Genomic DNA, 12,656 nt, shown 5'->3' with positions numbered 1-12,656 from the left:
GACACGCCCCCTCTCCGTGCCTCCGATCCACGCTGGGCACGGCCCGGATCCCGGGCTGCCGCCGGCCTGCCAAATCTAGCCCGAGGCCTGGGACCGGAAGTAGGCCCCAGGCCGGGCCCGCCTCCATCCAGGCCACCGCTGGCCTCAGTCCATCGCCGGGCTCGCTCCCGGCCGGGAGACGCCGCTGGGCTCTGCACTCCAGCCCGAGGCCTGACATCAGAAGAAGGCCCCGGGCTGGCCACGCCCCCTTCTCGGCCGCCGCGGCCTCGCCGGAGATTCCTCCCGGCGGCCGGGGCAGACGCTGGGAGCTGCTGCCGCCCGCCCCGCCGCGGAGGGTCCCGAGGGGGGGCTCTCGCTGGGCCTCCTCGCCCCCCCCCCCCTGCGCCCGGAGAATACCTGAACGGGGGCCTGGAACGCCGCCCGCGGCTAGAGGGGGAGCGAGGGGCAGGTGCCGACGGGAAAACCCAGGCAGCCCTGACGTGGGACTGCACTGCCCGGGCCCCGTGCACCGCCATCGCCGCTCGTATCATCTGGTCCCACTTCTGAGGGTCCGCCACGTCCACGCTGCCGACGTCCTGGTCCTGGGAATCTGTCGCCGTCCGGAGTCAAAAAGGGGAGGTAAGACCCCTCCCCATTACTTATATACTTCCCCCCCCTCCCCTATAGGGACCCTTTCTCCACCAATCCCCTATATCCTCCCATAATGCCCTATTTCAACTTTATTAACCCCCTCACTCCCTTCCTTCCCTCTGGTCATGTCGCCCCTCCCCCCTATGGGGTCCATGGCTTTCTGCTCCTAAAAAGGATACACCTTCAAGATTGGTTCAACACCAGTGCATAGGTTGCTGAGGATTAGCAGTAGGCAGGTGTCAATGTATCTGAATTTATATATAGTGAAAGCTGCATACCAAATTTAGAGAAATATGAATAAGCATAACTGCTCTATCTACAATGCTTTTTCCATCATGATAAGGACTATGCCACTAGACAAAATTGGCTTCATGAAAAACAGTGGCATTTTTTGATCCATAGCCAAGAAACTCCCCAAATCTTAAACCTACTGAGAACTAATGGTCAATCGTCAAAAAGTGGATGGACAAATAAAGAAATTGTGATAAACTCCTAAAGTACTGATTAGGCAAGAATGGGTTGTCATCTGCCAGGATTTGTCCCAGGAGCTAATATTCAGCATTGACAGCTGAAGTCTTAAATAATAAAGGACCACGCTGTAAATATTGCATCTTTACATCAACTTCATGTATTTGTCACTAATGTGTAAAAAATTATGTAATGCTTATAATTATACTTGAGTAACCATAAAAAAAAATTGACTAAAAGATCAAAAAACATCCAAGCAGCAAACTGAGAAAAACAAAATTAATATCAGATGCAGATAGTGAAATTTCAGAGTTATTCTATATTATTAGTGATGAGTTTTCTATAGTGAGTATGGACCTAAAATGCCACCAGTGCTATGAATCACAGGTAGTGAAATAGCCCCTGTGAGTTTGGAGATACAAGGCATTATTTGTCAAAAGACTGGTTGACATAGATGGCACTGTGCCTGGGAGAGTTGGAGGCACTGAACACCATCTATGTACTGTACATCATGAGATGGCCTCACCCTTCCTACGCAATGGGAAATATCTCAAGTCTTCATCTGCATCAAAATTTGGGACAAGAAACATCTTCAATATCCAAATAGGATTGTTTTTATTGACTTTAAAAGTTTGAACATAGCTGAAAGATTAAATATATTTTTGGTGCCTTATGGATTCCTTTCCTTTTCTACAGGTAGAGTGTTTTTCATTTTCCCTGTTTCCCTCAAGCAGAAAAGCTAGATACATTTACAGTTCGAGTCAAGGAGTCACGCTCAGGGATGAGTTCTGTACTGACCTGAGAAGGAGAGTTCATGATGGATATTTGAAAACCATATTGAAAAGATCCTCCAATTCCTAATACAAATATCAGCATGAATAGTCCACGGTATTGTACCTAAAAAACACAATTAAACTAGTAAAGTAAAAATATGAATATTACGTTGATGTGGTGGTTTATGAATAGGTCATAAGGAATAATATTGGTGTTGTTCGGCCATTATCCATGTTTCCAGTGGGGGGAGGGGAGTATCCCACTACCAAACTACCAAGCATCTCTTGCAGTGGGTGTCATGCTCTCGGTCTCACCGCACCACTCACCACCCGTCGCACCAACCCCTGGGGTCCCCGCTCCCCACCGAGCCCGCTCTCCTGCTACCCCGTCCAGACCTTTTCCCCGTCTGCTCCGGCTCCGCGCCACTCACTCACTGCAGCTACCTGCGCGCTAGCGTCCTGCCTCTCCTCTTGTGGTCTCGGCTCTGACTTCCGGGTTGCGGCCCTCACACATGCACACTAGGGGGTGTGCGCGTGTACTCACCTAGACTTAAAGGGCCAGCAAAGCTGTCCAGAATATCACTAATAAATAACCTTGGGTATTTAAGACTTGCTACTCCCCTTGGCCAGTGCTTGTTCAACGCGTCCCTGTAGCTTGTCTCTTGTACTAGTTGTTCATGTCCCTCTATGTCTGTGCTTGGTGTAACTCTGTCTCTGCTTGCAGACCCTGAGTACAATTCTGAGCACACACTCCAGCCTGATCCCAGTAACCTGGACAAGTCTCCGGTTCTGGACTTCAGCCTGATACCGTTAACCTGCACCAGTCTCCAGTTCTGGACTTCAGCCTGATTCCGTTAACCTGCACCAGCCTCCGCCTCTGGACTTCAGCCTGATCCCGTTAACCTGCACCAGCCTCCACTCCTGGACTTCAACCTAACTCCTGTGAGCTGCACCAGTCTCAGTTCTGGACTTCTGCCTGATCCTGTTAACCTGTACCTGGTCCAGATCAGATCCTGAATCCAGTAACTCTTGCTGATCCCGGCTTCCGTGCATCTAGGCCCTCTGTGGTTTAGCCCGACAGTCCCTGTATAGGGGTTCGCTCAAGGCGTAGTCGCAGGGGAGTCTGGTGCATGGTACAGTGGGTCGACTCCCAGGACTATCCTTACAGTGGGTGACTTCTCTCCCAAGAAAACAAAAGCATCTTGTGTTAAAATGTAACAAGTTAAATCATCTTGTTGATGTTTGGGAAAATTTAAGAGGCCACCATAAATATTAGATGGGGGGGCCCGGTCTCACTAAAAATAGTACCGTAGATGTGGATAGATTTTTTTTAAATGTGTATTGGAACATTTAAGGATTCTTCAAATTAGCAAATGTCTGTGCGAAAATAAATTGCCTATTCTCCTGTATTTCAAATAATACTCACCCATTCCAGTCTATACAAAAAAATGGAATCCCATAGAATCATCCATATTGGATCCAAATTTTTGGGGTGAAAATTGAACAATTTTTCATACCCTTCTTGAAACCTGGCCTACGGATGAATAAATCATATACTGTAGCCTCAAAAGACGATGGTAACTTTTTCCTTAATTTAAGGGCAGCTTTAGATAAGGATATGAATAATCAGATGACTTTCATCCAGACAAAATGGACAATTGTCATCCATGTACCATCTGTGTGTGTGTCCTTGTGTTATCCATATGTCCATTTTTTACAATACTGTCATCTGAACAGCCCTATTAAATAACAGTGGTTTGCTATCTGTGTGCTATCCGATTATCACATTGACTTCATCACATAGAGTGGTTATGTATTGGCAACTGCCTCACTCTACCTTATTCTCCGGTTTTGATAAATCTTTCCCATCATCTATTCTATGGTAATAGTCACTGGACCTGTCTACTCTCCACATTAATGCTCTGTAGCTTTACATCAGTGCTTCTGCTTTCTAATGAGAATGAATACTTACCAGTTCCTTCATCCATGATGACATTGTGGAAGTGTTGGGGCAGCTCTATTCCTTGTCTTGTCTCTGGGCACTGCAGACTTCAAAAGAAGGTTCTAGTCAAGAAGTTGAATGAAGTTAAATTTTTACATCTACTTGGTTATGGAGACCTTTGGATTAGATATTTCAGTTGAAGATTTGGGACGTGATTTGTTATTTTTTACATGACTTGCAGTTACATCATGTGCTGCATATTTTTAATGTATTTATGTAAGCTAAAGGACAAGTGTTAGAAAGCTTTATATTTTCTTTACATGAGACCTGCTAAGTTTTTATCTAAGAAGTCTTTCTGTGATAGTTCTGCTTCTGTGGACATACTGGAAACTTTATACATTTTATTATTTTTGCTTTGCAATACTATTTGGTACTTTGTTCTTAACTTAGATAAAGGATTATGGATAACATTAAAACCTATCCTCAGTGTATGTATATAGGACTGACTGAAATAGTGGACAGCTGTGCTCAACTATCTCTGATAGTTCACACATGTAGCCACAACTAAGGATAAATGGACCCGTGGATAGAGATGGGTGAACCTGCAGATGTTTGCGGGTCCGGTTGAACTTGAAAAAACAAAATCTGGTTTGGGACTGGACTTGAACCTGAAAATTGTGCTTGCTGTAAAATGGTGGTAGAAAGGGCTAGGGAGGCTGCAAAGCAGCTGTCACATTGCATTCGAGTCCGCTCATTACCTCTCTCACATATTCACTGCTTCTGCGCCCACCATCAGTCCTAGCATCTGTGATTGGTTGCAGTCAGACCACGCTCCCACCCTGTGTGACAGCATCTGTGATTAGTTGGACTCACACACGGTGTGTGTGGTGTAAAATAAAAAAATAAAATGGAGTAAGGTCCTCCTATATTGTGATACCCAGCGCAGATAAAGCAGACGGCTACAGGCTGCAGCCCTGAGCCTCGTGCTCATCTTTGCTGTGTATCAAAATAAAAGGGACCCTATTTGGCTTTTTTAAAATTATTTAAATAAATAATTTTAAAAAATGGCCTGTGGTCCCCCCCTCGGCTTTTGTGTTTATTTCTTTTCACTTACAGATTAGTAATGGGAGGGTCTCAAAGACGCTTCCCATTACTAATCTAGGGCTTATTGGCAGCTGTGAGCTGTTATTAACCCTTTATTACCCCAATTGCCACCAGGGCAATTGGGATGAGCCGTGTAAAGTTCTGAGATTGCCACATCTAATGAATGCGGCAATCCTGGGTGGCTGCAGGCTGATATTTTTAGGCTGGGGGTGCCCAATAACCATGGGACTCCTGAGCCTCAGAATACCAGCTCCCAGCTGTTGGCTTTATCATGGATGGGTATCAAAATTGGGGGGGAAAGCAAGCCTGTTTTTTAAATGATTTATTTAAATAATTTTATGAAAAGCCGCATGTGGTTCTTCTTATTTTGATACACAGCCAAGATAAGTGCACAGCTGGGGGCTGCAGCCTATAGCCGTATGCTTTATCTGTGCTAGGCTGTATGGCAATTTGTTTTAAAATTTATTTTTACACCAATTTAGATGGCGACACATTGCCTCTGATTGGTTTCAGTGAGACTGTCATGGTTTGCTCTCTGCTTTAAGAGTTTTGTGATAGGTTATGGGTCTGAGTCTCACTTAGCCCTGTGAGACTCTGCTATTTAAATGTGTTTTCCTTTCCTTTGACAGTTGTAGAGTTAATGGCAGTATTCCTTGATAGCAAACAGACCAATTACCATCCCAGGTGTTTCCGGTTTGGGACGACTCCCAGTCCCTTTATATACCATCTGCTACCAGCAGAGGGGGCCAGTTATTATTTATTCATTTCAATTCTGTTCTTGGAGGAAGAAGGAGCTGCTGTTACCCTCTCTCTGTCATAGTTGCTGTAGTGGCTGAAATCTTGGTTCTGACTGCAGCATTCTGTTGTTTTTCCCCCTGTCTGTCTTTATTTCCTAGTGTGTTGTTTCAGTGCAGCTGTGAGTCAAGCATCATTCATCAGGCCATTCCTCAGCCAGGGACTATTTTAGGGTCATCTTGTAAGGGGGTGGAGGGCTCAGCCCACCCCAGACCTGCAGACTGGCCACATATGCAGTGCTGTGTATTTCATTTTGTTACAGTGAGTATGTTATGATAAAAGGCCACTAAATAGCCACCCTGTGTAAATTACTTCCCTGGTACCTGTTAGGCAGGAAGGGGTTAGTAAGGTGGAGCACAAGGCACTAAAAGGGGGAACACGCAGGAAGTGATAGGAGAGTCCCCAGGAGGAGATACTAAAAGGAACTCTAATACATTGTCTTATATTTGTGGACCCTAAGGGTCACTCCTGGATCATGGACATGCGGGATCCTGCACATAGAGGATTGTTCTAACTGCGTCCCCAGAAGTGGGGTATAGTCTGGCTGATTGGGAAGGCGACTGTTCCCTGAAGCAAATACTCAACGAACCCCCCTGTGAGACCGAAGGTCAGTTGTGCCTTCAGGAGTAGGGTAGGTCTGGTCCTGGCCTGAGCATGAGCGGAGGAGTGCTGTCACACGTGGCCCTTCCAATGTGTAAGCAGTCCCTGTGGGTGCCATGAAACAGTCTAAGAGACTATTTGATTCTGGCCATGCAGGCCAGCAGGGGGATGAGGGGTCTAATGGTGGCAAATGGAGCCCGGGTGCCATGGAAACAGTTGGCAGCCAAATTGTATTGTGATGTGATGTCTGGAGGGAACCCCTATGGGGCCAATACCGGTGCCCTGATAGTGTACAAAGAGCATTATGATATAATTGCCGAGAAGAGAATGGATGCTGTATATGTGTCTAATCAAACATGTAAAGTTACGTTGCTTGCAAAGTATTCCACAGTGTGCCGTTTACTGATTCAGTGTGAAGGTGAAACGAAGAATGAACGGCGCAATTTCCCTTTAAGTGGAGTGGAGTCTGGGAGGCATGGGGTCAACTGCCAGCTGTGCTGCGGCCTGGTAACCCCTGAACACACGGCTACTACTGCCTTCCAAGCTCCCTCTATAATCTTAGGGCTTCAGATTCTAGCTCAGCGACAGGTGAGGAACCTGTAGAGGGACTGGGTAAGAGTGCAGGGTACAGCGGCAGGTAAGGTGAGGAGGTGTCCATCTTCCCTCTCACTAACGCTAGTGTCCACTGTTGTTTAAGTGTCCCCGTTGTACCCCTTGTCTTTTCGTGGTGTTTTTCCCCTTTAAGCTGTGTGCTTGGCCTCACACCAAACTCTCCCCTAGTCTGTGCGTGACAGAGACACATTGGCACACAGGCTGGGGGCACTGTCTGACTGCAACCAGACAGAGACTCCGGGACTGCCGGTGGGTGGGGAAAGCAATGCAAATGCATGAGAGATAATGAGAGGCTGCACTTTTGGTACTGCAACATGCACCTTTATACACTATTAATTTGCAGATTGATGATATATCTGCAGGTTAATTGCATTATCGGATTTGACAGGTTCCCTTTAAAGGTGTGAAGCGACCAGTGGTAGGGCCGCGGGTGTGTGTGTATGCTCTATTCCAACAAAATCCCCATACTCAGATTTTACCGGTAGTAACATTTCTTTACTAGGAAACATATTTATAATACAATCAACCGAACTATCTGCGCACATGAGTATAGTGGAGTCCCCGGATTTTCACTCCTTCCGGGTACGCAGCAAGAAGAAAGGAAAAAAAACAACAAAGAAATGGCGGCAACTTTCCTTAACTTTCCCTACAATCACGTACCAGTCTATTCCGGAAGAAGATGCCACTCCCACGTCGCAGGCTTGGAGTTTCACGATGATGGGTCCCGGTGCAGCGCTGAAGGGATGCAGCTCCTCGGTCTTTTCCTTTGATCTTCCCCCCGCTGGTAACGGATTCTAGTCAGTCTTTTAGTCCCGGGGCACGCCGAGCAGAAGAAGGGAAGTCACAGCCCCCTGCACTTGCACTCAGGGTGCGATGCTCTGCAGTCCGGTTAGATCCTTGGTGAAAACAAAGTCCTGCAGACCGGGAATGGCAGAAACCACTTCCACAGGGTGATTCCTCCAAGACTCCGGTGGCAAAAGAGCCCTCTGTTCAGGAAGACCACACGCAGCTCTCTTCTGGCTGAGCTCTGGAGCTGAACAACCTTCCCGCACTTTTTTTTCCTGGTTTAAACACACAAGCTGCAGTAGGGGATTTCCCACCTCTGTGTTTGTTGTGATTGCACAGTCTGACACTGCCCCCTTGTGGGCAATTGCTGAAGCAATATTCAAATCCATTTCTACATTAATGATGCAGTCTGAATTGTTGATCCCATTACATACCCCACCACTTAAAGGTTGGCAGTCCCTGTCAACTACCGTCGGTTCCCAGGCAGCGATGACTGCAGATGTCACAGGGGTTGGTTGAGAAGTGGGCCATACATACTGGTCCCTGTAAGACCGCCCGGGCGGGATCCCAGCAGTGGTGCGGTCAGTGCGTCTCAAGGGTCGGTTGTTCCCCTCCCTGTCACTGTCTTTACGCCCCACTTCAGTCAGCACTCCGGGGGAAGAACTGGGTTGTGTAGGTGGGTCACCGGTCTCAGAGTCAACGTGATCACTATGCTGGGAAACGTCCGTGACGTCAGTCGTGTTGGTAGCGTCACCCCCTCCGGGTACTGTGGTAGGGGAGTCAGTCTGGGATCGGCAGGGACGCAACATATTTCGGTGCACAGTGCGGATGCTGTGACTGTCTTCACCCCGCACTCGGTATACATGCCCGTTGGGGTAGGGGCGTTCGATTACCCGGTAGACCTCAGTCTCCCACTTGGCTCGAAGTTTCCCTTGGGGCTTCTTGATACGGAGCAGGACTAGCTGTCCCAACTTCAAGGGCTGCTCTTGCACGGGGAGTGGGTCAGCATGTATCTGGCCCCGGATTTGTTGGCTCACCAGCCGGTGTACAGTCTCCATCTTCTGTCGGTGAGCATTTAGCCAGGAGGGGTAGTTATGGCAGACATCATCTCCAGGGCAGAATAGGTTCAGGTCATGGACCCCTTTTCCGGGGCGGCCAAAGAGAAGGGTGTGTGGGGTGTAACCAGTCACGGAGTGGACCTGGTTGTTGTAGGCCCATACTAGATCGGGAAGGAATTGGGGCCATTGGTCTTTCTTATCATCAGCCAAGGTGCGGATCAGCTGGAGTAGGGTCCGGTTGAAACGTTCACATGCACCGTTCCCTTGTGGGTGGTAAGGAGTGGTCCTCGACTTCTGGATCCCATACATCCGATGCAGCTCTTCGATGACTCGACCTTCGAAACAAGCCCCCTGGTCGGAGTGCAACCTCTCCGGGCACCCGTAGACGTGGATGAACTGTCGACAGATGGCCCGAGCAGCCGATTCAGCCGTCTGGTCTTTGGTAGCGACAGCGACAGCGAATTTTGTGAAGTGATCCACCATGACTAGACAGTACTGATAGCCACTGCTCGCCGTCCCAATCAGCAGATAGTCCACCATCAACAGCTCAAGGGGCCTGGATGTTTTAATTGTCTGAACAGGTGCACGCTGCTCAGGGGACTTGTGTAGTTCGCAGGTGTGACAGGTCTGGCAGACGTCTTCAACCAGCTTGCGGAGCCCCGAACAATAGATGGACTGTTGAATCCACCGAAAGGTCTTGTCTATTCCGAAGTGGCCATTCCTTTTATGGGCTTGGGCCACCATCTCACGGGCCAATTGATCAGGCACCACAACTTGTGTGCATTCCTCCAGCATGTGCGACAAGAGAACCTTCCGGTATAGCACTCCTTCTCTCAGAATCAGCCGGTCCCACTGCCTGAGCAGGGTCAAGGTCCCGGTAGACAGTCGTGCCCGTATATCGGCGGGAGGCTTCTGCTGCCGCTTCACCCATTGTTTGAGTAGAGCCCATTCAGGGTTCTGGTCCTGGATCCTGCACCACTCCTGCGGTGGCAAGGCGACCCCCACTGGAGTTCCAGCTTCGCCCACAACGAACTGGCGGTAATCCACCATCTGTTGGGCGAGCTTTGCAAAGTCAGGCGTCTCGTCCCCTTCTAATTCTTCATCCCGGTCTCGGTTGAGTAAGGGGTATGACACTCTAGACAGGCTGTCCGCATTTTGATTCTCAGCTCCAGCCCTATATTTGATCTTGTAATTGAACTTGGAGAGCCGAGCCATCCAATGCTGCTCCATGACTCCGAGCTTCGCATTTTCTAAGTGGGCCAATGGGTTGTTATCGGTCAGGACTAGTACTTCGGTCCCCGTGAGGTACCCTGCAAATTTCTCCACCATAGCCCACGTTAGGGCCAACAGCTCCAGCCGGAACGAGGTATAATTGGTGGGGTTCTTCTCGCCCTCATGTAGGGACCAACTGGCATAGGCTATGACCCATTCCTTGCCTTCTTGTACCTGTGAAAGTACTGCCCCTAGACCCTGTAGACTGGCATCGGTGTGTAGTTGAAAGGGCAGGTTATAGTCCGCATATGCCAGGATGGGGGGAGACGTTAAGACACCCTTTATGGCTTGGAAGGACTCTTCCTGGCTGGGTCCCCAGCTGATGGGTCGTCCTCTGGGGCTGTTGGTGGTCCCTCGAAGCAGGTCATGCAAGGGTGCAGCAAGTCGGGCGAAGTTTTTGACGAACCGGCGGTAGTAGCCGGCTAACCCCAGGAAAGCCCTGACCTCCTTGACGTTTGTGGGCTGCGGCCAATCCCGTACGGCGGCTATCTTCTCTGAAGATGGCTGGACACCTTCGGCTGAGATCCGGTGGCCCAGGTAATTGATCTCGGGCTGCAGAAGACGGCACTTGCTGGGTTTCAACTTCAGGCCATGTTCTCTCAACCTACTGAACACACGGCCCAGCTGCTGCAGGTGTTCTTCAAATGTGGCCGAATAGACTACAATGTCGTCCAGGTAGATGAGGGTGAAGTCGAAGTTGAAGTCTCCCAAGCAGCGCTCCATCAGCCGCTGGAATGTCCCCGGCGCGTTGTTCAGACCAAAGGGCATCCGGTCGAACTCGTACAGGCCCATGGGTAAGATGAAAGCAGTCTTCTCTCTATCTTTCTCATGCATAGGTACCTGCCAATATCCGCTGGCCAGATCCAACGAAGAGAAGTATTTGGCTTTCTTCAGGGCTGTCAGGGATTCTTCGATCCTTGGCAAAGGGTACGAGTCCCGGATGGTGCAAGCATTCAAACGGCGGTAGTCCACACAGAATCTCAGGGATCCGTCCTTCTTCTTGACTAACACCACCGGTGCCGCCCAGGGGCTCTGGCTTTCTCGTACCACTCCCGCGAGTAACATGGAATTCAGGAAATTTTTCACTTCTTGGTATTGCTGGGGAGGAATTTGGCGGTACCTTTCACGGATAGGAGCAGTGTCACCGGTGGGGATTTCGTGCTTGATACTGGTGGTGCAACCAAAGTCGGTGTCATGCCGGGCAAAGGACGCCTGATGCTCTTGAAGTAGCTCTTCCACCTGGGACACCTCCCGTTTGGAGTATTGGGATACGTCCAACTGACACTTCTCTCGTAGTTCTCGCCCCGCGTTGGTGTCACCCGCGACAGCGGCCATGGCAGAGACCGTCCCTTTCCAATCTCCCTCTGTAGACGGTACAAACTGGAGGGGGCTCATAGGGTTCACCTCTTCGGTTACAGCGTAGACTCGGGCGAGCTGTTTCCCGGCTTCTAGGTCAACGCTCACGTTAGCCGTGTTGCCCAGCCTGACAGGAATTTTTCCCTTTCTCACTACTGCTAGAGTTCGAGCGACTAGTGGATTCAGCTTCCCTTCCTTCGGGGTGCGCGGCTCAATCAGCACCTCCACGCCTTCAAGCTGTCTCGTGGTGCTAAGGGGTAGTGAGATAACTGTCTCTTTCCCAGCCGGTAAGGTGATCCTGGTATGGCGGGGTACGGTGACCGTGGCCAGCGGCAGTTGTTCTTCTGTCATTCGCTGGAGGTTGCAGGTCCGGACCACTTGCTGAAAGGCACGGCGGGTGACCCTATGTGCGGTCACTTCTTGCCAGTACTTGGGCCCCTTCTTGGTAAACAACACCAGATTCAGGTCTTTCAAGATGTTCATCCCAATAATCATGGGCGTTTCTGATCCAAAGCCTTCCCTGACCACGATTATCCCTCTCTTCCCGAGATCTTGGCCACAGATTTTGGTGTTCATCCAGGCAACTCCCGTCACCGGAATGGGTAGATTATTGGCTGCTTTGATCTTGATGGCGGTATCAGGGTCATAGGCAACCCGCGGCTTCAGACATTCTTCGTAGAACTGCTTGGAGATGGTGGATACCTGAGACCCAGTATCCATTAACCCTTGTACGGCGATCCCTTCCAGTAATACTTCCAGGGTGGGGCTATTTGATGCAAGCTTGTTCCGTGGCTGGCTCTGTTTTCCTACACCCCTCTCTTTGGCATCCCCTGCCGAGTGAGCCTCTTTGGCAGGGGCGTCTAGTTTAAAGGCGGCCACTGTTGTGGGACATGACTTGCTGGTTCTGGTGGATCGGACTGTGGATGAGCTTGAACGTTCTGGGGGCAACGGTTGGCTCTATGGCGGGGATCGCCGCATGTCCAGCATCTTCCCATCGGCCGGCTGGGTTGTTGTCTCGCTTGCCGGCCCGCCTGTTGGTCTAAGGTGAGCTGTAACACCTGTTTCTGCAACTCTGCCACCATCTGTTTCAGTTCTTCCGTGTTGCTGTTCGGAGTCCCGATACCAGATATGGACCTGCAGGCCGCGGTATATGTCTGTGTCTCCACGACAGGTCCCCTTGAACATTCTATAGCTTCTTGTTTGACCTCAGCGAACGTAAAGGCCGGATTTATCCGGAGTAGATCTTGCAATGAGCGGTTA

General features: G+C 49.7%; 1 protein-coding gene across 1 annotated transcript in view; it reads right to left on the bottom strand.

Moving 5' to 3' along the window:
* The window catches only part of LOC142298902 (solute carrier family 2, facilitated glucose transporter member 9-like), a 62,241-nt gene extending 58,324 nt beyond the window's left edge, over positions 1–3,917 (bottom strand). Inside the window, exons 1-2 of the mRNA XM_075341798.1 lie at positions 3,844–3,917; positions 1,897–1,995 (exon numbers count right to left, since the gene is read on the bottom strand). Of these exons, the coding sequence (XP_075197913.1) occupies positions 1,897–1,995; positions 3,844–3,867 (123 nt within the window). The 5' untranslated portion in view covers positions 3,868–3,917. The remainder of the gene's footprint in view (positions 1–1,896; positions 1,996–3,843) is intronic.
* Between the last annotated feature and the right edge of the window lie 8,739 nt (positions 3,918–12,656).

The sequence above is a fragment of the Anomaloglossus baeobatrachus genome, chromosome 1 (assembly GCF_048569485.1).
Source record: "Anomaloglossus baeobatrachus isolate aAnoBae1 chromosome 1, aAnoBae1.hap1, whole genome shotgun sequence".
Lineage (NCBI taxonomy): Eukaryota > Metazoa > Chordata > Amphibia > Anura > Aromobatidae > Anomaloglossus > Anomaloglossus baeobatrachus.
Note: the sequence above shows the minus strand (reverse complement) of the source record. Positions and strands in the feature narration are given on the sequence as shown.